We start from the raw sequence: 23,600 nt of genomic DNA, 5'->3' as shown, positions 1-23,600 counted from the left end.
GTTTGTGACATTTCGAAACGAAAACGGAAACGTTCTCGGATCGTTTAATTAGAAACGTAACGTTACCGCAACGTATAGATCGACTTTTATTCCGTCGCTCGGTTGCGAAAACTTCCTTCACGAAAGTCGTAGAGCTCATCGATATGAATTCGTGGACACGTCATGCGTTCGAATCGGACGTCGGACGCGAAAGTTATTAACATCGGAAGTTCGTTTCCGATTTTGAAAATAGTATAAAAGGAAGGAGAGGAGATTAAAAATCAGAAAATCAGATTTTTTCTAAAAATCATCTCGGGGTACTGTTCACCCGAGCTCGGGTACTGTTCACCCGACCCAAAAACCTTCTCCGGCCGATTTCTCCACCATCCGACGTCGCCTCGTGTCGTGCCACCTATCAAACTGACGGGCTCGACGAGCTCCATCTTTTGGGCTACGCCTTGCACTCCGGCGACAACCACACACGGTGTAGCAACCGCCGGAAGTTACTGCTGTGGCGGCACCGCCTGCTCCGGCCACCATGGCTCGAGATTCTTGGGGGGTTTTGCTTGTCTCAGTCCCAGCAACATTCCCACAAAAGGAATCGAGCCAAATCGAAGTGTAAGTCCGAATCAAAATTTCAATTTCTAGGGTTTGTGAATAGTGCCGATTTCATGTTCTTCGTTGTTTGGACTGTTTAGACTCGGATTTAGACTTTGGTGTCAACTAGGAAGTTGTTGGAAATGTTGTTTAGGTTGTGGTGGTGAAATTTGGTGATGATTGGTGGCGGCCGGTGAACAGTAACGCCGAATGAATAGTAACTGTGAATAGTAACTCTGTATGAATAGTAACTGTGAATAGTAACTCTGTATGAATAGTGATCTGTAACAGTAACTGTGAATAGTGATCTGTAACAGTAAATTTGAACAGTGTCATGGTAAAACAGTAACTTGCACAGTGTTTTGGTAAAACAGTAACTGTGAACAGTGGTTTAGTAAAAACAGTGATTAGTAAACATGAACAGTGTTCCGTGGACAATGTTTTATGAATAACATTTAGCTGTGCTGAACTCGTCACCTGATATTTTAAGTATCATTTTCTAAGCATTTATCGTGCTATTAGGTGACTGACGAAACGAGTGAGGAAATTACTTTCAGGGTCGTGGAAGTTGCACGCAGGAAAGAAGGTGAGTAAAATCTCACTTATTTACGAATCTACCCTTGCGGTGATTCAAGATTTTGCAAGAGTTTTTAAGATTGAATTACGACACGTATACAATATAGTGGATTACATATATATCGTATAAATGGTAATAAGTACATATATATATAGTTTGCTATATTATATATTGTTATGAATTCATTTGAATTGGTCATTTCGAATGACGAGAATTAAATATTGAGCATGTGATTTGATTTTTGTACGATATGAGGTGTGATTATTGTACGTGGTTTTAACATGAGTTTGTTAAAATGTTTTGTCTTCGGACGTGTTTATGAAATATGACATGTATATGATATAATAGATTATATATATATTGTATAAATGGTAAATATGTACATATATATATAGTTTGCTATATAATATACTGTTATGACTTTATCGTGATTTATGTCATTTCGATGACGAGATTTAAATATCGAGCATGTGATTTTGGTTTGTACAATATGATGTGAGATTATTGTACGTGATTTTAACATTGAGATTGTTAAAATGTTGATTTGTCTTCGGACATGAATTTTGGTACAATATGATGTGAGATTATTGTACGTGATTTTAACATTGAGATTGTTAAAATGTTGATTTGTCTTCGGACATGATTTTTAGTACAATATGATGTGAGATTATTGTACGTGATTTTAACATTGAGATTGTTAAAATGTTGATTTGTCTTCGGACGTGATTTGGTACAATATGATGTGAGATTATTGTACGTGTTTGGCAAGTCGGAACCTAGCCTTTGGCCGGGCGAAAGTTACGATACAGTTAGAGCTCGAGTCTGTCCGCCATAGTACTACATGGGAGGTAACGGGTGGTTATCTGCTCATGAGTACTCAGATTGTTTTGGATGTTGGGTAGCGGGTGGTTACCCAATATCACCTTAGTACTGCATGTAAGGTAACGGGTGGTTATCTGCTCATGGGTACTCAGATTGTTTTGGATGTTGGGTAGCGGGTGGCTATCCAATATCGGCGGTGTATTACGAGAGGGGTAACAGATGTGTACCAGCGTTCTTGGTACCCGTATTATAAATGCATTTGGGTAACCAGAATGGTTACTTAATTTCTCATGAGAGCTTCTTTTCATATTTTTTTGGTACAACCAGATGGGCCGTCCATTGATTCATGAGTGCATTTATATTTGTTTGATTTGTAGATTTTCGTATATACATTAATATGCGAGTTTTATTTTCATTTTACTCATACGAGCTGTAAAGCTCACCGGGTTTGTGTTTACAATCCCGGTGCACCAATTCGATGGTGTAGTGGATAACTCCGCAGGTGTGGATTAGCGGGAATTGACGGACCGCTCAAAGGACTTGAAGTTATTTATCTCCAGCTTGCATGAGGATTTGGTGTGACTATCTTGTGAGGATTATATATTTACAATTGTTATAATGTTGAATTATAAGTTTGGGTTGTAATAATTGGTTTTTCTGAGTTGTATTGAGAACTCAATGATGATCCGCTGTGCACGTTAAATGATTTCGATTTCATTGAGATTGTTTTGGTATTCTAGCGACTTTGAAATTTTTTAGTTTTTAGACTCGAAATTTTGGGGTCGTTACATATACAGTATGTTCATTGGCCTCACTCCCTAGCCTTATTAACATGTGCTCCTTAATATATAATTTTTGGTTTTGAGCTATTTGGATTGCTTTGCCTTACCGTCATAAACAGATCGTCATCATCAGATAGGGATGTATGTCATGCACAAAGAACCAGAATTCCTCATTATGAAAGTTTGAGTTTACACAATACATATTTTCTCTACATTTGGAATTTGAGGCCTTTAAAGACCCACACTTCATATCCCTTCTAAAACTACCATTATCAGTGCCCAATCCCAACCCAATACTACTAGCACTAGAATCCGTATTTGTTGCCTCATCTTCATAATCTTGATCGACATTTTGTGGCAATGTATCGACCTCCTTGTTGCTTCTCACTGTCACCCAATCTCCATCACAAGCCCAACTGAGCATTCCACCGGATAACGACGCTGTATCGGCCTTCTCTTCACTCAACCGTCGAATTCTTTCCCTAGCTGAGTTTGAACAGGTACTTTGTTCCCATTCCATATCATCAAACTTCTCCAAGTCCCACAAATCATAATCCAACACAGTTGTGGGACTGTTCCAACAACAGGGTTCCTCTTCCCCGAGAAGAAAAGGATGCTTGAGTAGCTCACTAGCTGACCACCTCTCCAACGGGTCTCTCCTCAAACACTTGCTGACAAATTCCATACCTTGCTTTGACAAAGAGCTTGGAATCTCGGGCACATCAACCGAAAACCCGATACGGTACAAACCCGATACCGGGTCTGAAAGTGTAGGCCACGGCGCCTGCCCTGTAGCCATTTCGATGATTGTACATCCTAGAGCCCACACATCCGCCGGAAACCCTTGTTGCTCTCCACGCGCCGCCTCTGGTGCCAAGTAGAGAGGGGTGCCGCTAATTGTATAAGAGCCATGATCCCCATTTACCCGTCGAGCACAACCAAAATCAGCTAACTTGGCGCCCTCATCGGTCATCAAAATATTTCGACCCTTAATGTCACAATGTACAATTCCATTAGCATGCAGGTACTCCATCCCCAATAGTATCTGCCTCGTGTAGGATCTCATCGTGGACTCGCTAAATGACCCACCTTGCCTTCGAACTTCATCGGAAAGTGTGCCGGCCGGTGCATACTCGAGGCAGAGATTGTAAAGAACGTTACCGTTTTCCGTGGAGATGTTGCAGCCCTTGTAAGACACGAGTTGAGCGCAGCTCAAAGTAGACAGAAGCTCCTGCTCCACCTGAAGGGAGTGAGAATGTGCGAGACTTGCTGACTTCACCGCGAAAATCTCCCCGGAATCACAAAACCTGGCTAAGGAGACGGTGGCCGAGGAGCCAACGCCGATTGTACGGCCTCTAGTCCAGTTCATGTTTCTTGTCTGAAGAATAATTAGCTGATGATTTTGAAATTTGAAGGATAAGAAATGAAGAATGGACTGTTTTGTTTGGTGGGAGGTGAATATATATATAGTTAGATACTTATATTACTTATATACAAAGGTAATAGGGCATGCATGGTTGCCCTTTTGAAAAACCTTTCGGCCTTTTGGGACCAATGGACGGCCGCCGTCGTTCTTCTATCTCTCGTATGAGGATTCCACGTGGTGAAAGGAAACGGCAACTGATATATATAAGGTCACTTTGGCCGGCGGTTACTTAACTTAGTTGGGAAAATATGATTAAGTAAATAAGATGTATTATGCTGTCCACGTGGTGGCATGTGGTGGAGTGTGGAGTGGCGTTAATGAGCATGGGATTAATTATACAAACTTACAAAGTCTACTTATCTTAATGCATGCTCGATCAACAATGAGGCAAAGAGCATGAATTGTATATGGTTTGCTACAACTGTACAATTAGGTACAATGGATTGGATTATCTTGATGGGATATTCTCTGATCATTCCGACCTATTTATCTTAGTTTAATAGTGGATCGATTGACTTCAATTAGCGACACTTTGGTGTTTCAATAGTCTAAGTTCATCCACTAGCATTATTGAAGTTCATTTGTGCTAATATTCTTCGTTTCTTTCTTCTCTTCTGTCCAACAACAAAGTCCAATATGCTATTAGGGTTGGAAGTAATTGCAGTTCTGATCTGGTTAGAAACTACACATTCGGGGCAATATGACACTTCTCTATCTAGCTGCTTATACAGTTACTTAACACCTTACTCAACTGTGCTCCATTGACGAAGGTGGGGATCGAGGCATAAATAGTTGGAATAAGTTTAGGTGTTCATTGTTCTTCGTTGTTCGATCTAAGTTCATTATTAACTATCAGAACATGCACTACTTACAAATAGTTAACAAGATATAGAACAGAAGAGAGCTACAATTTTGCCAAAGTAGTTTCTCTCTTTTTCTACATGCATGAACATTAGCTTGCCAAAAGACGACTTCTTTGTGGAGCTTTGTACACCTAATTAAGCAAACCAACGAGAGAAAAGGCAATGAGTTAAAGGAAAGGGTTGGATAGCATCCAACTCTAAAAGGCCGAATAGTTTGTCTCTATAGGGATTAGTGAGTTGGGATTCTATTGTAGTATTGTAAAAGCCGCCAAAAAGCCACCAAACCAACCCAACTCACAGTATCAAGCTTATCTCCCACCAACCAATCCTTCTTGGCCGTTCCAGTAAGTGAGTTGGAGTTGCAGTTACCCCAGTTTGTTATGGATGATTGGCTTTCTCTGCTGGCTGTGAGCTTTGGCCTTACCTCTGCGCTTTGTATAATATATTGCTTTATCATTTTCCTTGTGCTATGTCCATTGTAATAAGCAAAGTAGCCAATGATTCTAGTTCATCCTCACATGCCACCCACCTTATTCCTTGCCTTTCTCACATCATCATCCAAGCTATGATGTACGTGACAGCTTTCGGTAAAGCTTTTCAGACCCGCATGTATCACGTTCTTCTTCTTTGTCATGCTAACAACGATCTACTGTTGCTCCTAATTAACTTGTTGACAAAGCTACGCCAGATATATGGGACTATGCGAACGAAAATGACTAGATAAATACCAGATATTGTTGTATTTATTGCGAATATAAGATTATTGAGTTTGGCATGTACACAATATTATAACTATTCTTATAAGAGTTTTTTTCAGTTTACCCCTGAAATTTTGGGTGAAAATCAGACTACTCCTTAAATTTTGATTTAATGAGATTACCACTGTATTTCTAAACGACATCAGATAAAGACAAAATTTGAATTTTCCTCTTAATTTGACGTCACCTGTAGCAATTAAAACCAAAGTTTGCTTAAATGACTTAAGTACCCTCACGAAAAAAATTGAGGATAAAACGAAACTATCTCTTAGTCTCTTACAGATCTACCCAAAATCCACTCTCACTCTCACTCTCCCACTCTGATTTGTAACAATGAAAGTTCTCTCTCTCTCTCTCTCTCTCTCTCTCCCTTCCCTTCTCTCTCTCTCTCTCTCTCTGACGCGAAATCTTATTCTCTCATGCAGAATTCTCTATCGACCTGAAACCCAGATTTCTGGGCAATTTAGGGTTTAGAGATCAACACGAAATGGCGTGGGATGACAATTGGGTATTCCAGTTGCCAAATGGAAGTAAAAAATCAGAGGAAGTCCAAAATTATGGTGAGTTAGGGTTTCGATTTAGTTGTTGTTGGTTAATGATATGGGGAAAATTTCAGGTTTTTAGTTTTTAGTTTTTTTTTGTCTATTATTAGATTAGATGTTGGGAACTTTGAATTTGGAGTTGTGAGAATTAAGGTTTCGTATTATACAGTTTACTCTTTGGTTTCTGTATTTTATTGTTTTTGTTTGGTTTCTTCTACTGGGTTCATTTACACCATTTTGCAATGAATTAGATAAATTTAAAGTTTTCTTGAGTAGTTCAGTTTGCTCAGTTAGACTGAAAAAGATGAAAGCAACATCAGTTTATGTATGAGAGGTCTATGTCTTCTATAAATTTTATACTCAATTAAATGCCAAGATGGTTTATTTGGCTTTTATATATGAGATGTCTTCTAATGAAAGATCTTAGCCTTACAAGTCTTCTTAGAATTTTCAAGTCCATTTTGTCAATAAATGTTTTGAAAGTAATAACTAGTTTGACTTGTTTATCGAAGTAGTAAATGTTGTTGATGATCAAATTGATTTATGATTAAATAAATTACCCAACTGAGAGAACTCCTCCAAAGAAGATAATTAGAAAATAGAAATATTTTCAAAGTCGCCGATGCATAACCAAGTTTGAATTCGTACACCTTCCCACCTCAAATTTCAAGTCCATATGGCGTTACTTAATCTGCACAAAGATGTACTAATTGAGCGCCAAAAAAACAAAATAGTTTTACTAATTAAACAATTTCAACCACTAGTAATATGGACTATATTTTGTCTCTCTCGAAAACCCCATGAAGAATCCCTATGCAAAGATAATATTGATTATTGAATACCACGATCTGCTACTAAACCATACATATAGTAGTTGGTTATTTAACATTTAATTACAAGTCATCTTATTATCTTAACTAGAAGTGTGCATGATTGCAGTTTATCCAGGGCAATTCACTTTGAAAGTATATCATGGTGGATATTATGATCACGTAGGGAAGAAAGATGTGGGTGGAAGCATTGGATACTTTGATAGTGTGAACAAGGAGAAGCTGAACTTAATGGAATTGGATGTGATGGTGATGACTTTGAATCCTTCTTATTATGGGACAAAGATTGATTACTACTATATAGGATTGAGGATAATCATGTTACCTTGCTGAATAAGGACAACAATTGGTTGAAAATGTGTTGTTGTGTGCCAAGAGTAAAGTTGATCAATTTATACCTAGACCATAGAGAAGATGACGATTTCAGCATTTTGGATGAAGCCAATGGTTTTGGTAGTAGTGGAGTTGTCATAGAGGAGCTCTCTGACTCCCCAAGGCAGCCAAAAACAACTGTGAGGACTGGAGAGCTCCCTGGTTTGCTAAGGCAAGATATTTCGAGTAAACAGAGTAAGGCCCTCATAGTTCATCAATTTGATAAGGGTAAGAAGAAAATTAACATGGTTACATAAAGTAATTTGGATGGTAACTTTGAAAAGGATGACTCAATATATGATGATGATAATTCAGAATTGGATGATGCTGACTACAACCCTGCTAAAGATGATGATGAGTATATAAGGTATGGAGTAGATGATGGTTTTCTATTTGATTGGCTAACAGAAAAAGACGGGTATGTAGATTATGATGTGTTGCATGTCAATGAAGGGGTTACAAGCAATGAGAGTAACCATGATGTAGGGCCGAAGTTTGAAGATGAGGAACCAATGTTTCAGGCTATTGACTCGGATGGGGAGGAGATAAGCTATGAGATACACTCTAATTCTGATGTTGATGGTGATAATGATCCAAAGTTTAATCCAAAGACCGATATGAAAAACCCCTGTTTTGCAAATGGATGAAGTTTGCAACAGAAATAATACTAAGAGCTGCTTAAGAGAGAGAGAGAGAGAGAGAGAGAGAGAGAGCAATTCAAGATGGTTAGGAGGTCCTATTTTACAAGAGTGATGGTGATAGAATTAAGGCTATTTGTGGTGCTAATGATTGTGATTTCGAATTAACTGTTAGTCAGATGCAACATGAGTGCACGATGCAGATTAGAAAGTACGTTGGAGATCGTAGTTGTTATAGGGTTGGGGAGAACAAGATGATGAGAACACCATATCTAATTGAAAGATTCTCGCACCATATTAGACTTAACCCTGGAATGACAACAAGTATTAATTCTCCATAAATTCTCCTTCATATTCTCCTTCACTTCATTTTCAAATACTTATCAGGTTTTCTATTTTCTGTTTCCTTGTGTCAGATGCTTTTGAAACTCTTATGTCTTATGAATTAAGAACACCAGTTTCATGCTAGGAAGCCTATAGGACTAAGAGGGATGCTCTTGATATGATTGAGAGAAGTATACAGGAACAATATGCAAGGTTGCAAGATTATGCTATGGAGTTGTAAAGGGTTGATCCACATACGACTGTGGATATCAAGTGTGACTTCAACAATACACAACAATTACCCGTCTTCAAGAGGATGTACATATGCTTAGGAGCACTTAAGCAAGGATTCAAGGACGGTTGCAAACCTATTTTGGGATTAGATGGGTGTCATCTCAAGAGTCCATACGGTGGTCAGTTCCTATCAACAATTGGTCTTGATGCTAATAACTAGACTTGGGTTGTTGCTTATGCTCAAGTAGAGCTGGAGAATAAGGATTCATGGGTTTGGTTCATAAGACTTTTGGCCAATGATTTAGATATCCGAGGAGATGGAAATGACTTCACCTTCATCTTAGATAAACAAAAGGGGTTGTAGTGTGCGGTTGAAGATGTGTTACCACTAGCAGATCATAGGTTTTGTGTTAGGCAACCAATTTCAACAATCATTGCCATGGGAAAGATAAGAAAGACCAACTATGGGCAATTGCTAAGTCGACAACCATGGCTTATTACAACAAAGAGATTGTCATGATGAACCAACAAGACCCGAAAGCGTATGAGTGGCTACAACGTATGCATTTTTTCATCCTAAAAATTTAGTATCCATCTCATGCTTGTTTTATAAGTTTGTGCTATCAAATTGATTTCATGTTTTGTTAGTTCTATATAGCTACTATAATCTCGTTACACATTGCAGATCCAGATAGAAATCCAACTGGTGTTGAGCACACTTTAAAACTATTTTGAAGTGTGATATGTTGCTTAATAATCTGTGTGAGACTTTTAACGCTGATATCCTACCTGCTAGATCTAAACCAGTAATTTCATGCTTCGAAGAAATTAGGGTAACGATGATGAAAAAGTTAATGTAAGGAATAAGAAGATGAGCAAGGTGAAAGATCTAATCTGCTCCAATCCGAGAATGATCCTAGAGAAAAATAAAGTAAAAGATGGATCAAATTACACCCCTCAAGCTATTGGGGGTATGCACATTGAGATAATAAGCCTCAATGGTGGCAAATATGTGGTGAATTTGCCTGCAAGGGAGTGTACATGCAGGAGATGAGATCTAACTAGGATCCCTTGTAAACATGCCATATATACCATCATTTTTATGAGACAAAAGTCAGAAGATTACGTGGATGCTTGTTACATGACTCAGACCTACATGGTCATCTACTCTAACACAATCCAGTCTGTCAACAGGATGGACTTGTGGAATCCAAGTGATCAACCTCCAATCCTACCACCACAGTACAACATGCAACCTAGTAGGCCAAAGACCAAGAGGATATAAGATGCTTCCAAGAAAGATAATGATGGTCCTAAGCTTGGAAAACGACAGAGATCTTTGAAGTGTAGTAGGTGCCATCAATTGGGGCACAACATCAAAACATATCATATGCATCTACTACCTAAGGCGTCAGCTGCTAAGGCTCTGAAGAAGCGAAAGCTGAATAATGGGGAGGGATCATCTGCTCAGGTACATAAATTCATGCTTTTTTACTCTCTCTTTTTTTCAATTCAGCTTGCTATGTTTGAGAGATTGATTACTTTTCCCAAGAAAAGGGTGTAGAAAATCCCCTAAAAACAAATAATGAACTCAGAGCCAAGTTAGAAATGAAAGCCGAGGCAGCAAAAGGTAATGCAGTTATGTGATGTTATGTTTTTTTTTTGGATTGAGAATACAGTTGTTATGTTACATTTGATTTTGAAGAAATGATTGTGAGAGTTGCCTCTGTTTGTTATATTTGGTGATGTTTAATTGCATTGGATGTAAATTGTGAGTGGGAGAAATCATTGTGAGAGTTGCTAAATTATGATTTTATTGCATTCAATGTGTATGAAATCATGCTTGCAGAAAAAGAGGGATGAAAAAAGGCTGCATCAAGGGCTGGAAGTGCACCTGCTCCAAGAGGAAGACCCTCAAAAATTGGTGTAAGAACTATTCATGCTACTTCAAGCAAGGGTAAAGCACCACAAGCATCACAATCTCCTTCAAGGTCTTCTGTTAGGATTCAGAATAATGCAAGAAATGGTGGAAAATAGAGCATTGTGGGTCTTCAGTGAGGTCAGCAGCCAAGGTTATGAATTAGAGCTTCATAGGTGCTTCTTTTGTGCAACCATGAGATGTGTGCCATGGTTGCTAGGTCTAATCTTTTGCATAAATGATAAGATGATTAGGCCTAATCTTTTAAAGCTGATACTACTTTTTTGTTTATGTGGATGTAAAAACTTTAATATACATCTATTTGGCTGCTAATTTTAATAGGTATAAACAAGCTATTATGGATATTTTCCACAATTTGTGGAAATTTTCGTATTTTGGTTGATTTTTAAGTGTCATTAACGTATTAATGCTAGAATTAGTTCTTAGTTTTTCAGCTTAATCAAAGATAATTTTTTATGTGATGAGGTGAATGCCAAAACAAATGAGAGAAGGGGGGTGTGAATGTAATGAGGTAAAAATATTCTCTTAGAGTTAAAATATTAAAAATGTCTTTTATGCCCTTTTTTTAAAGGATAAGAGTTGGTGTGTGGGCCCCATTTTCGGTTTTGATTGCTGTGGTGACGTCAGATTATCAGAAAAATTCAAACTGTGCGTAATCTGATGTCATTTTCAAGTATAAGAGGGTAATTTGATTAAATCTAAAATTTAAGGGTGATTTTCAGGAAAGTAAATTGAAATTAACTCTTATTATAAACTAGAGGTGGCCGGAGTGCGCTCTCGTTTCAAATAATCATATATTCCTTTATGTTAACAGTGAAGCGTTACGTAGCTAGCGACAGACATAAGGAAAGCTGTGAGAATAATCTGACTGGAAAAGATTAATGTTTGATGATCGATCATATAGGACCTTAGAGGAGCACTCCAAAACGAAATGAAACCGAATTTACAGCTCAAGCGATTACATTTTCAATTCCAGGAGGTATTTTTTTTGTGATGATAGTGGGAGTATCTTTTTTTCATCTTAATATAGCACAACTGATAGTTCGCTTACATCTGTGGTAATAGTTCATTCATATCTCCCAAATGTAATTTCGATTTTCTGTTTACCGGGGACACAACTTGATTAGGAATCCTGTTGTATCGCTTCTACAAAACTGGAGTAATGTTTTAATTAAAAGAATCGAAGTTGGGCAGAATCGAAGACAACATAGATTAACAAAAAAAGCACAAGAAAAGCACTAAACTCTGAAGTCTGAAGCATAACATTGGATAAAAGGTTTCCAACAGTTTGTTTACAGCATACACCACCTCAACTTCCAAGTTTTAACCACTTGCTCCATTACGCAGGTATATTTGCAAGGACATAGCAAGTAATTAACCATGAACATAAACATCACAGCTATTACAAGGGTCCCAAGGTATCTCTTTATGCAGCTTCTGCAAATCCAACTCTCATTTTGCCATAATCAAAGACAGTGTGGTAGCGGCCCATGAAGATGTCTCCTAGGATCCTGGATCACATTGATCAGTATATTAGAACTTGTTTCACTGCCAATATTACATGATAAACAATACCTAGCTCTGAGACAGAATCAAGAATCAAATAATGTGGTCATACCAGAGAGGTCCCCTGGGAGGAGGAATATCCATGCCGGTGAAACCACTTATGCACTGAGCTTGAGCACCCTCCCCCACTTTGAGTACATACTGCGACATAGAAAGAGATCATAGCAATATCATGAATATGTTCAGAAAATTGTTGTACACAACATAGTGAAATCTTGATACATTCTTTTCTAGACTTATTTGTAGAGATAGCTCATCCATTGTATTATGTTACGAATGATGGAAGCAGCAACGATACCTAATAGAAGATTGAAGGAAATTCAAACACAACTAAAAAGAGTTGGGATGCTGACGTACCTCCTCTGGGCGGAGAGGAAAAACTTTACCACCAATGGTGAAGGAAATGGTAGGCATGGAAGATAGACGTTGGCAGTCTACAGCAGATTGTCCATTTGGACTTGGCATTCTATCACAAAGCTGCAGAAGTATAATATTCTTCAATCAGAAAATCAAGAGACAGAATGCCATAGAAATTGTCATATCAAAGAAAGCCACCACTACTTTTACCTCATTCACATAGTTCAAAATATTATTCTGGGTCTGATTCTGTTGAAGTTGGTTTTGCATCCAGACAACTGCCATCTCACAAGCGGAGCATGAAGCATCATGAAAAATTCCAGAAGATTTTCCTTGGTTCTTATCCACTACACTCTCAATTCCCATACTACACATGCACAACTTCTAACCAATAAGTAATTGCATAAGCCAGTACCATATTGCATATACAACAAGAGTGGCAGGCAAACAGATTGCTCACCCCAAGAGATGAAACTTAAAATTTTAACGAGCTCATGCTGTTTAATTCCTCACCTAACACTACGAGTCCCATCAAAGGTGCACACTCCAATCTGGGAGCAGATCTTCTTAGGTTGAGCCTGTTGGAGAAATTAACCAAACCGGAGTGAATATGTTTCTCTTCTTTCCATTAGTTAACAGACATCTAATGAGGAAAGTAGTTTACCTCGGCCAATAGCATTTCCATTATGGTTTGACCATACTGTTGAACAACTGCCTTGCATTCCTGGCTAGCAATCCCATTGGCTCCAATGGCTTTATTGATCATGGTAATCACCGTCTGCAATTCCATATTGAGTAAGAAAAAGAGTAACGACAGCATATCATTAATAATGTAATCACAAACAATGCCAAATTTGTGCTTCTTATCTGCAGTGACTGGAAAAAGAAATGGTATGATTCTTTTACTCAAGTTTTTTTTTTTTAAACAGCTGAAGTTATCATTTTGTGCTGCTACAGGCGTTATCAGCTTCACAAATGGAAACTTGAACTGGAACCACCTTAAGAGCAAAGCAAACAAACTGGAAGTGCATACCGTTGGACCAGCCAAAAGAGAAGTTCCGGAATCTGCAATTGCATTACAGCCACCAGAACAATATCCTGCATGGAAATATGCTCAAGTCAGATCCAAAACAGTAAGTCATGAATGAAATTCTACCTCCTCGTTTTTTCCAGGAAGGATAACACAAGTGTGGCTTTTTTTACTTATAAATTTTTTTTTACTATGCATCAAGGGGGTACATACCTGTTGGTTTATCACCAATAAGAACATCACCCATGTCGAACTATCATAAAGAGACTTCAGTAAGAAAAGTAGACATAACAAAGAGTAGCATATGCTGAGGAAAAATAAACATCACCATACACACATCGCATCATATTCAATTGTTTCTAATACCAACCTGCCAATAACCCTTCCTCGTTACGGGAACATATGTGTGCTTTCCTTTAAAGTGATTGGGATCAACACCTCCAAATACAAGTTCACCACCTTCTTGTGCTGCAGCATTTCGATTCATCCAGAAAGAAAACATAGGTTCTTTGATAAGCCCTTGTTTAATCATGTTGTACCTAAAAGATATTCAACATTCAATGTTCCATCTCTAATAGTTTATATTAAAAGTATTATGTAAAATATAATCAACACATTCAATTTTACAGGAGCATACCACACTGGGACAGCATTTCCAACCGAAATCTCTTGAAATCCAAGGCCTAATAATCCATCAAACTTAGCAGCCAAGAATGTTAGACCAGGCTCACTAGTCGCTTCAATAAATTCCTGATAATCATCAAGAGTATCAATTCCGGTTAAACGAAAACACTGGACTCCTACCAGCCAGTTAGTGTGTTCAAAAATATGATTACCTGATCCTTCACTACGAGGTCCCCAACTTTAACATTGTCATTACTAAAAAAACCTGAAATAGATCCAGTACCATACTGGATGGAAGCAGATTTTCCTGCACAGTGCCAGGCAACGAACCAGTCATCAACACAAAAAGTGCTAGGATTCATCCACAACAAAAAAAAATCAGGCAACATGATAAGTAAACTACCACAGCCACTGAGTTGAACCACTCAACTTAGAAACCAAAAGGTATCTCAATACTTTCAACTGAAAAATTGTGACTTTATACTCAACTAGTCAAGATCATAAATTAGGAATCGTAGTTAAAGACTAAAGTTGAGACTAATTGACAATGCCATTGTATTTGTCCTATGAAATGAATCAACAAACATCTAGAAACAATTATGGATGAGAACCAAAACAAACCATTCTTCTTATAGGAACTCGACGCGCTCGATTTGTACTTGGCATGGAAGTAGCACGCAACCTGCATTGCAAAACCAATAAGCCATCACCATTTTGTCTAAGATCTTCTAATCTCCGACCAAGTGTTCCACACATCGAAAAGGGGCTTCATTTCATTACAATGTAGTACAAAGCAACATAAACACAGCTCACCGATAAATAACACTTGATGGATGGAACCCACATATTGGAGCTGCCGGTGTCGAAAATCACCGTAAAAGGCTGAGGGGGAGTCCCAATAGCAATCTCCCCATAGTACTGAGCATCCAAGTAATTCTTCAACTTAACAATATCAATATCCTCCCCCTCATCAGCACCACCCAAACCATACTTCCTACTCGAACCTCTCAATTCCTCCCCATTCTTGTACTCCACCGCTGAAGCCAGCCGCTCATTCGCATCCAGTTTCACCTTCTTCAGTCCAATCCTTACCAACCCATCATTCGGTGCAGCCAACACCGCAGACAACAACAACCCCGAAACCAATACAGATAACAGCAACACGACCCTTTGCAAACCAGCTTCCATATTTATACCTGTATATAATATCTTACCATGAACATCATGACTAGCTAGAAAGAATGAAAGATTGAGTCTTGTATCAATGAAAATATTAATAGTTTAATACCAAGAATTTGAGAGAGAGAGAGAGAGAGAGAGAGAGAGAGAGAGAGAGAGAGAGCATTACCAGTGTTGTACTGTTGTATGAGTGGAGAGGAAAGTTGGCGAGGTGATGAAGAAACACGAAGGAAAGGAAGAGACTTTTAAAACGAAGAAAGGGGAAGGAGGAGGATCCAGTGGGGCCCAATCGGGCCATGCATGAAAGACTCGTGACAACTGACAAGTTTTGCGTGTATTTTTCGTTTGAGGTGTTCACCAAATCAACGGCAGGTAACGGCTGGAGGCTGGAGGCTGGAATCGGACGGTGGGTGGTGGGATCAGAGGTAGGCTTTTTGTTGCGTGACGCGAGATAAAACGACGCGGGAATTTAGTGTTTTGGTGGGAGGGTTATGACAAAGAGGCTTGCGTGTCAGGGGCGTCATGCTTTTTTGGGATGTTTGTTGCGTGAACACGCGACAAGTAAACTTAAACCTTTGCTTACTTAAACCTTTCGGCCCCACCTTCTGCTGCTTCGCTATTTTTAGAAGGCCTAAAAGGTTAGGACCGGGCATCCGAATTTCGGTTCAGATTTGCAGAAAATTTATATTCAATCTAAATTAATCGGTTATTTATTTTGTATTTGAATATTAAAAAGACTTTGGCTTAGATGTTTAATTAATTCGATTTTTTTGAATCGGTTTCGGTTAAAACTCAAATATTAAAAGTCTTTTATTTATAAACTCATATTTTAAAATGTATCAAGTAATTCAATTATCTAAGCACTATAAGCTTACATATTCATACATAAAACTAATGAATAAGTTTGTCACCATATTATGAAATCTATTATCATAACCTTAAGTTCAAACTTTCATTCATCAATTAATAATGAAGTGTCATGTATATTAAAAACAATATATGTGTAATTAAGTTTAATTATTCGGGTTGGATCGATTTGTTCCATATAATTTTAAAGACATATCCATATCCAATCCGATTTTAACCGGATTGGATCGTTTTTTTTTTCAACCCAAATATTTCATATCGGTTATCCGATTAACAAAATTTGGATGGATCAAATCGGTTTTCAAGCAAATTCGGTTTTTTGCCCAATCCTACGAAATGTTATGTTATGGGCTTCATAATCATTAGCCCAAACTGGAAAAATGAAGCGCGAAATGGAAGGTTGCTTAATTACATGAAGCAGGTGAACTTTTCTCCTTGTAAGTTGCAACAAAGGAACTATGAAATATGGATGGTACATTTACAAGTTACAACGCAATCTCTAGCGAGGCATGGGAGGCAGATGTATAAGGTTCTAATCTTTGAAGTTCAAAAGGATTTCAGTTTTGCGTTAAGCTTAGATGAGTTTTAATGCTAAATCGAAATAGGGAAGCTAAACAGTGGGGCAGGCTAGCTATTTTGTAACATGATTTTCAAACGAGTAATTACTTGGTTTCATCGAAAACTACTATCTGTCTTATTCAGGGACGGATCTAGAATTAGAGTTTGGTTTAGGCTAACAACACTACTAATGCAATATTTTTTTAGTCGATTTTGCTTTAAAATCAAATGATACTTTGATCATATATTGATTAACTTACAATTCTTATCCTCATTAAAGCTATTTTTCTTAAATGGAGAAAAACAATGGAAATAAAATAAGAAGGTAAGTTAAAAATATCTATTGAAAATATTATGAGAATTCAAAACCAGGAAGAAATTTTAAAAAGAAGAATAAATGTGGCTTTGCTGGATTCGAACCGAGGACTCCACACCTACATAACCCAATACTTAACCAACTCAGCCAAAATAGTTTATGCGAAATAAACCTTATATGTAGATTAAATAAGTAAAAAATCTCGTCTGGACTTAAGCCCAGAGAGCCTACTGACTAAATACGCTCATGGTCTTATTGCCATAGGCTTCAAACTATCATGTCCAGCCTAATGAGAATTATCTGGTTTCATAATGACGACTGAATGAGAATTTGGTGATGAGATATTGGGAAATTGGGCTGATTCTTCCGCAATTTGTCTTCTGAAGCTTACATGCATTGTCAATATCTAAATTAACCTTCCACTATTAATATGGAGGAGCTAGCACGTTGGCATGTCATTTCCATATATGTATACTATTTGTCAAAATGTATCATTTTCATGTCATATCCAAGTCTACGATGCTGAATTATAAGATTCTAGAATGCAAACGTACAAGACTGCAAGTTATTGAAAATGCATCAAACTAGCTAATACGAGTTGACTCATCTTCTTGCTCACAAACGTACTCCATCTAACACAAGAAACTCACACCAGCCAGGACAATCTGAAGGTTGACATTAGACTTGAACCTTATCTTATTCAATCTGTAGTATATTTATGAGCTAAGATCGGTTTAAGCGAAACTATACTTTTTTTATTCTCAACTTAGTATAACTTATACTCCAAGAATACGAAATGCAAGGAACTTTGAAGGGTTGAAGATAAAGGCGTCGAAAGAGTCATCAAGGAGTAAAAGATGCTTTGTACGGTGGATGAGGTACGGTGCACAGCCCACAATGCTCCACGTTTGATTAGCACGAAATTTTTATATAAATTTCTAACCATTAATAAAACTCACATGATTGAATCTAATTGATTGATTAGGATTGGGATTGGGATTCAATGTTAATAACGTGATGTCAAACTAAGTGCACACAAGTCAACAACGTATGCAATTGAATAATATCCAACGAAACTTACTACCCAACAAATCTGGCAGCCATTTTTCTTTATTTGGATGAATTTGACTTCTTCCTCAGATTCATGTTCTTCATTAATACACACGTAGTTGCCTGGAAGTCTCTGGTTTCCGTTAGGTCCACGCCTGAAGCTGATCGTGTAGTACACACCCCTTTTTACTTGTCAAATACAAACAGGCCGAATTAGTTGACCGCCACCGGTGATTCATCAGAATACCCAACGAATCATTACAATATTAATTCTCTTCTGCGGTTTCTTGGAAACCAGTTTGCCGTGAACAAGGTTCCTGGCGGTTTCAGCGCAACAAGATTGGCGTGAATTACAAAGGTCCATTACAGTTTGAACAAATTAGTGTACGTAGAGAGTAAAGAAGAAGGTTGATACGAACACAATGAAACTACTGCTTATCATTCATGTAGAATAGTAAATAGGTGAAATACATAGTTATATAAGCTAATTCTTCTCTTTCTGTGTGTATTTACTGAAAAATTTGAATCAAATTATTCAAACAAAACGAAGGAAGAAAAAATGGAGTTGTGGTGGTCGAGCTAAACCTCCCTCCCACAAGAAAGAACAAACGGTATCAACATGTTAACTCCTTCTCCCCCTGAAGCACCTGACTGACACTTTGAACAAAAAGAAAAAACGAACAAACCCCACTAATTCTAGTTTAGCTTCCTGGGAAGCTGTTGATTTTGTTCTTGTTGTTGATGTTGTTGTTGTTTCCGCCATTGCTGTTATTTGAGGTTGTGGAGTTGTTATTATTGGGATGAGAGGATCCACCGATGATGGAGGTGATAGCAGCGGCTAAGGCAGCAGTGAAGGTTGGATCAGCAGTGATGGCAGCTGTGGCAGCACTCACTGTGTCTGCAAATGAGGATGGTTGACTTTGTTGTTGTTGTTGCTGCTGCTGCTGCTGCTGTTGTGCTTGGTGGGCTAATAGTTCCTGAGAGAGTTGAAGGCCGGAAAATTTAGACTGGTTGTACAGGGCTTGTCCAAAAACTTGGGGCAGTTGAGGGTTTGAGGCTGATGAACCGAAGTTCTGGGGCTGTCCTGGGAAAGGCATCTGGAACTGGCCTTGTTGTGATCTTTGGAACTGTAATGGTTGTGGACTGGTGGTGAGGTCTAATGTGACAGTAGGAAATGGAGCTGAGGCTGAGATTGTTGCCACACTTGATGAGCATGGAAGTATGGCACGAGCTAGCAGATTGTTCGGGTTCATGATACCGTCTGCACTTGACATGGACCCGGAAAGTAACATACTAGCCGCAGCTGTGGTGGTGGACGCCATGGCCATCGCCGCTGGGGGAAGAGGGTGGTTGTGGTTGCCTTCGTAAGTTGTGATCAATATAGTCCTATCTTCAGCACAACGTTGTACCTATACAATAATACAAACATCTGATTTAGCTATGTACTTCAAACTCGATATATTTGTCACTTCAAAACATTGATCTAACATGGACAACCAACGGCCATGGGAGTAACATACCTGTTTGCGAACTGGACAACCAACGGCCATGGTACATCGATAATAAGCTCGAGGACATGGGTTTCCCTTCGCCATCTTTTGTCCGTATTTTCGCCATTGACAGCCATCAGTGATCTGAAATAATTGAGTTTAAATCATATTAGCTATAAATTTAATGAAATTTGACAAAGTATATACCATTCTAATTTATTTGACACCATAATTTTAAAAACGTATGTACATCATTTCCCTTTTACCTAGCTAGCTTAAGGTATGTATCATCTTTCACCGATTGTTAAGTTACAAAGTTCAATATATAGATTAACTTTGCTTACCATGGGTGCTTCTGATCTTGCACGAACTGAGACGCGAGCTTTCCTCATGGTAGCCTCGGTGGACTGATCCATCGGCTTAGGTGGGGAATTTGGCTTAGCGACCTTGTTAGGCACCCAACCTTGTGTTTCAGACTCGGGACTCTCTTCCCTACCAACCCTCTTGCCATTAGTACTAACATTGTTTTGAGGTGAAGTTGATCGTGTTCTGGCTTCCGATGAAGAATTTGAAACCTCATTATCAGTCTTTGTTTCTTCCCTTGGAACCAAGTTCAGAAACTGTCTTGCCACTACTGCTGTTGATGATCCAACCTCATGTCTCTTCTCTTCAGATTTTCCATCAGTCTGTTCAAACCAAAATAAAAGTCAAGCTATTGATATTGTCTAATCAAACTCATCGACAGCTAGCTTGGTTAGTACGTATCATCAAGGTGTGAAAATGAAGTAGAATCAATTACCTGATCATGATCATGTGAGGTTTGATCTGCTGCGGCTTGGTTTTGCTGCTGTTGCTGCAGTACTGCCACAAGATGCATCTGTAAAGCTGTGTAGTTGTTGGTCACTTGACCAAGCATTTCCTTTAGTCTCTGATTCTCAGTATTCATACGCTCTAGCTCAAATTGCAACTGTGCCAGCTGATTATCAATAATTCAAGGGTCAACTTCGGTTACTCTAAAAACGTAGAAAAAAGCAAACAATAATTCTGAGTATTTTCATGATTGATTTTTAAGTTCTTAATTTAATTACCTCATGATTCTTTGCTCTTCTGTTATCTACCGGATCAGATGACACCCCATCATCCACCGTCGACTGATCGCTCCCGGCGTTTGCAGTAACAAGGTGCAGGCCAGTCTATAATAAGATACGAAATCAATTCATTCCATAAGAATACTGTATTTCACCAAAACTGTAGAAAAGTAAAATGAAATACAACAGAACTGAAACTCATGGCTGCTTACGTTAACATTGTCCAAACCAGACCAGTTTTCCTTCTTGACATTGACACCCCTATCGCTGGTGTTCGATTTCAACTCTTGATCATCACTCTTGTTCTTCTTGTCAGAGAAGAAGAAGTCGACCTCGGCCGCCCGGTTCTCATCGGCCGGTCTCGTCTTAACCGGGAATTCAACACCGGAAAACATCCTGTCACTACCGCCGAACAGGGTAGTTCTCTTGTTAAGAGAAGGAGGAGGAGGAGCAGCAGCAGGAGGAGGCTTGTTGAGGAAGAAACCGAGGGAGTCGGAATCAAGGGCTAGACCCCATCCTTTGTCCATAAAATCAAATCAAACAGAAATCTAAGGAGTACAGACACGGAGGAGAGAGAGAGAGAGAGAGAGAGAGAGAGAGAGAGAGAGGAGCAAGATCGAAGGAGAGGGCGAGAGAGAGAATTATAAAGGGCGTGGGAGCGAGTCTATTATGATCTGTGAACTCTTTTACCGGTGCAATGTGATCGGCTATAAAAAGGGTATGGAGGACTGGACTATTGATTGGGACATAGAAGACCCTAAAGAGAGAGACGACTAGTAGTAGGTAGTACTAATAGTAAGGCGGATTTGGATGTGTTGCGTCAGATGGTGCGTCAGGGTTTCCCTGCCATCTGTCACAGCCAAAACGGCGGGGCGACCCGGACCGGAATCAACTGTAGGGTTTCCGATGTTTCGACATATCGTCGAGAAAGAGTTTGACTCATTCTTTCTAAGAAATATCCAATCCTACCGCCCCGAACTGTGCGCGAGTTCCACGTGAGGAAATAAGAAAAGCGGGAGGAAACAATCGATTAAAAAATAAAAAATAGAGACAAATAGCTCGGGGAACGCACACATGGTATGTGATTTTTAAGCCAAACACATGAATAACTTCTTTTATGTCACTAAAAAGATAATGCGAGTGTTGCACATTTATATGTTTATATTCTGCTCATACAATGACAAAATACACATGAGGAACATTTACAATGGATTAACCGTAAATAAAGTGGATCATACCTTATAAACTCATCAGCAAGATTTCATTTCTTATAAAGTGTATATTTTATTATTCATCACAACATTTTTTCATTGGAGATTTGGAGACGACTGATGACCGGGTGGGGGCAGTTGCCTAGTCTTCTTTGGGCCCGTCTGCCGTGAAACTATGTTTGACTGTTTACCGGTGGGACCATGTCAATTGGTTAGAGTTTATTTATTCTTCATCTTATTCTTTCCCTAATTACTACATCGATAACATTAAATGGGTTAGCTAGATAGGTTCGTTTTTTATCACTTCTTCGTCGAGTATGTAAATAATACCCGGAAACGTAGAAAATCACGTAATCGATACGACGAAGCTGCCTGCCAATCAAAACAAAGTCCACGTTTTTGTTTATATTGTGAAACTTTGATCAACTACATTAATTTGAACCTATGGAGAGTTGAAATATCGTGAAGTGCTAAACTTGTAACTCAATTTGCTTTTCGTCACTAGGCCGAAGAATGGTAAAATTGGAACATGAAAAAAAAATGATACCGTTTTTATTTCATTACAATCTCGTTCTAAGTAAAAAAAAATATCGCAACAACATATATTTACAATTATATATACAAATAATGGTCTCCCGTTGTTTGAGTAAATTGAATAGAATACTATTATATAACAAAATCGCGGGACTTATAGACTTTGACATATTTGTTGATATATCCATGTGCTTTATAAGATCTCATAAGTCATAACTAGTGTATAAATATTAAAATGACTTCAGAGAAGCTTAGAGTAGGACAATCTATTCAATATTGCATGGTACGTAGACTTGGAAAATTTCTTGGTGATAGGTGAAATTTAAGTAAATCCACCCCTACAAGTACGGCTATAGTGATCCAAGATCATTATAATTCACCAAATTAATAGTTTCGTATACCTAATCCATTTACTTTTTCTTGGTGTACCCAATTTCAAATTCCTGTGACGTTCTCTTGCTTCAGTCTCCATAACTCTTGTTCTATCTAGCTAATATTTAACTCAACCTAGCTATCCCTTAAGAAAAATTATAGTTGCCGAGGTTTTCGCATTGTATACCCAACAAAGAAAAACACGGACATGATGCCCAATGGGATCAGCTTCCTTCTTTTACCTTGACCGTGGAAATTAAGCACACAGTAGGGTTTCTTTCGGGAAAGATTTATAGAAACTTCAACATCAATTCCAGCTTTTGAAACCCTAACTTACCTTTACCTTTGCGCTTTTGATGAGCGCGGAAAAGCGGCTTTCCTCTTTCTTCGTCGTCGTCCGCGGAAAGATTGATTGATTACTCGGCTTGATCACTATCCATGCATGCACGCACTTAATTTTCACTGTTCATTCAACATGCCATTTCTTGATTTCTATCCGGCGGAAAGATTGATTGATTATTCGGCTTGATCACCATCCATGCATGCACGCACTTAATTGTCACTGTTCATTCAACATGTCATTTCTCGATTTCTATCTGTTTGGCCTAACTCGTCAATTTCATCCAGGAAGTCGTGGAAAACTTCTCTTCTACAGAATGGTACGTATTAAGTAGG

General features: G+C 38.5%; 3 protein-coding genes across 3 annotated transcripts; all 3 read right to left on the bottom strand.

The window, feature by feature from the left end:
• Positions 1 to 2,866: 2,866 nt before the first annotated feature.
• LOC126789472 (mitogen-activated protein kinase kinase kinase 18-like) lies at positions 2,867 to 4,378 on the bottom strand. The gene has a single exon (XM_050515625.1). It carries the CDS (start codon positions 4,124 to 4,126, stop codon positions 2,867 to 2,869), a length of 1,260 nt encoding a protein of 419 aa, XP_050371582.1. The 5' UTR covers positions 4,127 to 4,378.
• A 7,564-nt stretch (positions 4,379 to 11,942) lies between these two features.
• LOC126786647 (aspartic proteinase-like) lies at positions 11,943 to 15,451 on the bottom strand. Its single transcript, XM_050512538.1, has 13 exons — positions 15,074 to 15,451; positions 14,882 to 14,942; positions 14,473 to 14,567; positions 14,274 to 14,386; positions 14,007 to 14,175; positions 13,850 to 13,889; positions 13,640 to 13,704; positions 13,271 to 13,384; positions 13,120 to 13,184; positions 12,817 to 12,973; positions 12,607 to 12,726; positions 12,302 to 12,390; positions 11,943 to 12,194 (listed from the first exon to the last, which is right to left on the bottom strand). The coding sequence occupies exons 1-13, from the start codon at positions 15,446 to 15,448 to the stop codon at positions 12,110 to 12,112; spliced, it is 1,548 nt and encodes a 515-aa protein (XP_050368495.1). The 5' UTR covers positions 15,449 to 15,451; the 3' UTR covers positions 11,943 to 12,109.
• A 3,191-nt stretch (positions 15,452 to 18,642) lies between these two features.
• On the bottom strand, positions 18,643 to 21,537 carry LOC126786646 (probable WRKY transcription factor 31). Its single transcript, XM_050512537.1, has 6 exons — positions 21,021 to 21,537; positions 20,809 to 20,913; positions 20,520 to 20,696; positions 20,065 to 20,406; positions 19,751 to 19,864; positions 18,643 to 19,639 (listed from the first exon to the last, which is right to left on the bottom strand). The coding sequence occupies exons 1-6, from the start codon at positions 21,333 to 21,335 to the stop codon at positions 18,932 to 18,934; spliced, it is 1,761 nt and encodes a 586-aa protein (XP_050368494.1). The 5' UTR covers positions 21,336 to 21,537; the 3' UTR covers positions 18,643 to 18,931.
• Positions 21,538 to 23,600: the final 2,063 nt, after the last annotated feature.

This window comes from Argentina anserina, chromosome 3 (genome assembly GCF_933775445.1).
Source record: "Argentina anserina chromosome 3, drPotAnse1.1, whole genome shotgun sequence".
In the NCBI taxonomy this organism is placed as follows: Eukaryota; Viridiplantae; Streptophyta; class Magnoliopsida; order Rosales; family Rosaceae; genus Argentina; species Argentina anserina.
This window is presented reverse-complemented; position numbering and strand designations above follow the sequence as displayed.

Excerpts from the sequence above, each read along its gene's own strand:
- LOC126789472 (XM_050515625.1), bottom strand. The coding sequence starts at position 4,126 with ATGAACTGGACTAGAGGCCGTACAATCGGCGTTGGCTCCTCGGCCACC.
- LOC126786647 (XM_050512538.1), bottom strand. The coding sequence starts at position 15,448 with ATGGAAGCTGGTTTGCAAAGGGTCGTGTTGCTGTTATCTGTATTGGTT. Across the intron at positions 14,943-15,073 it reads CCATCAAGTGTTATTTATCG|GTTGCGTGCTACTTCCATGC; the intron begins GTGAGCTGTGTT and ends TTTGCAATGCAG. Across the intron at positions 13,890-14,006 it reads CGAGGAAGGGTTATTGGCAG|TTCGACATGGGTGATGTTCT; the intron begins GTTGGTATTAGA and ends TCTTTATGATAG.
- LOC126786646 (XM_050512537.1), bottom strand. The coding sequence starts at position 21,335 with ATGGACAAAGGATGGGGTCTAGCCCTTGATTCCGACTCCCTCGGTTTC. Across the intron at positions 20,697-20,808 it reads GAAGAGCAAAGAATCATGAG|CTGGCACAGTTGCAATTTGA; the intron begins GTAATTAAATTA and ends ATTGATAATCAG. Across the intron at positions 19,640-19,750 it reads GTTGTCCAGTTCGCAAACAG|GTACAACGTTGTGCTGAAGA; the intron begins GTATGTTACTCC and ends ATTATTGTATAG.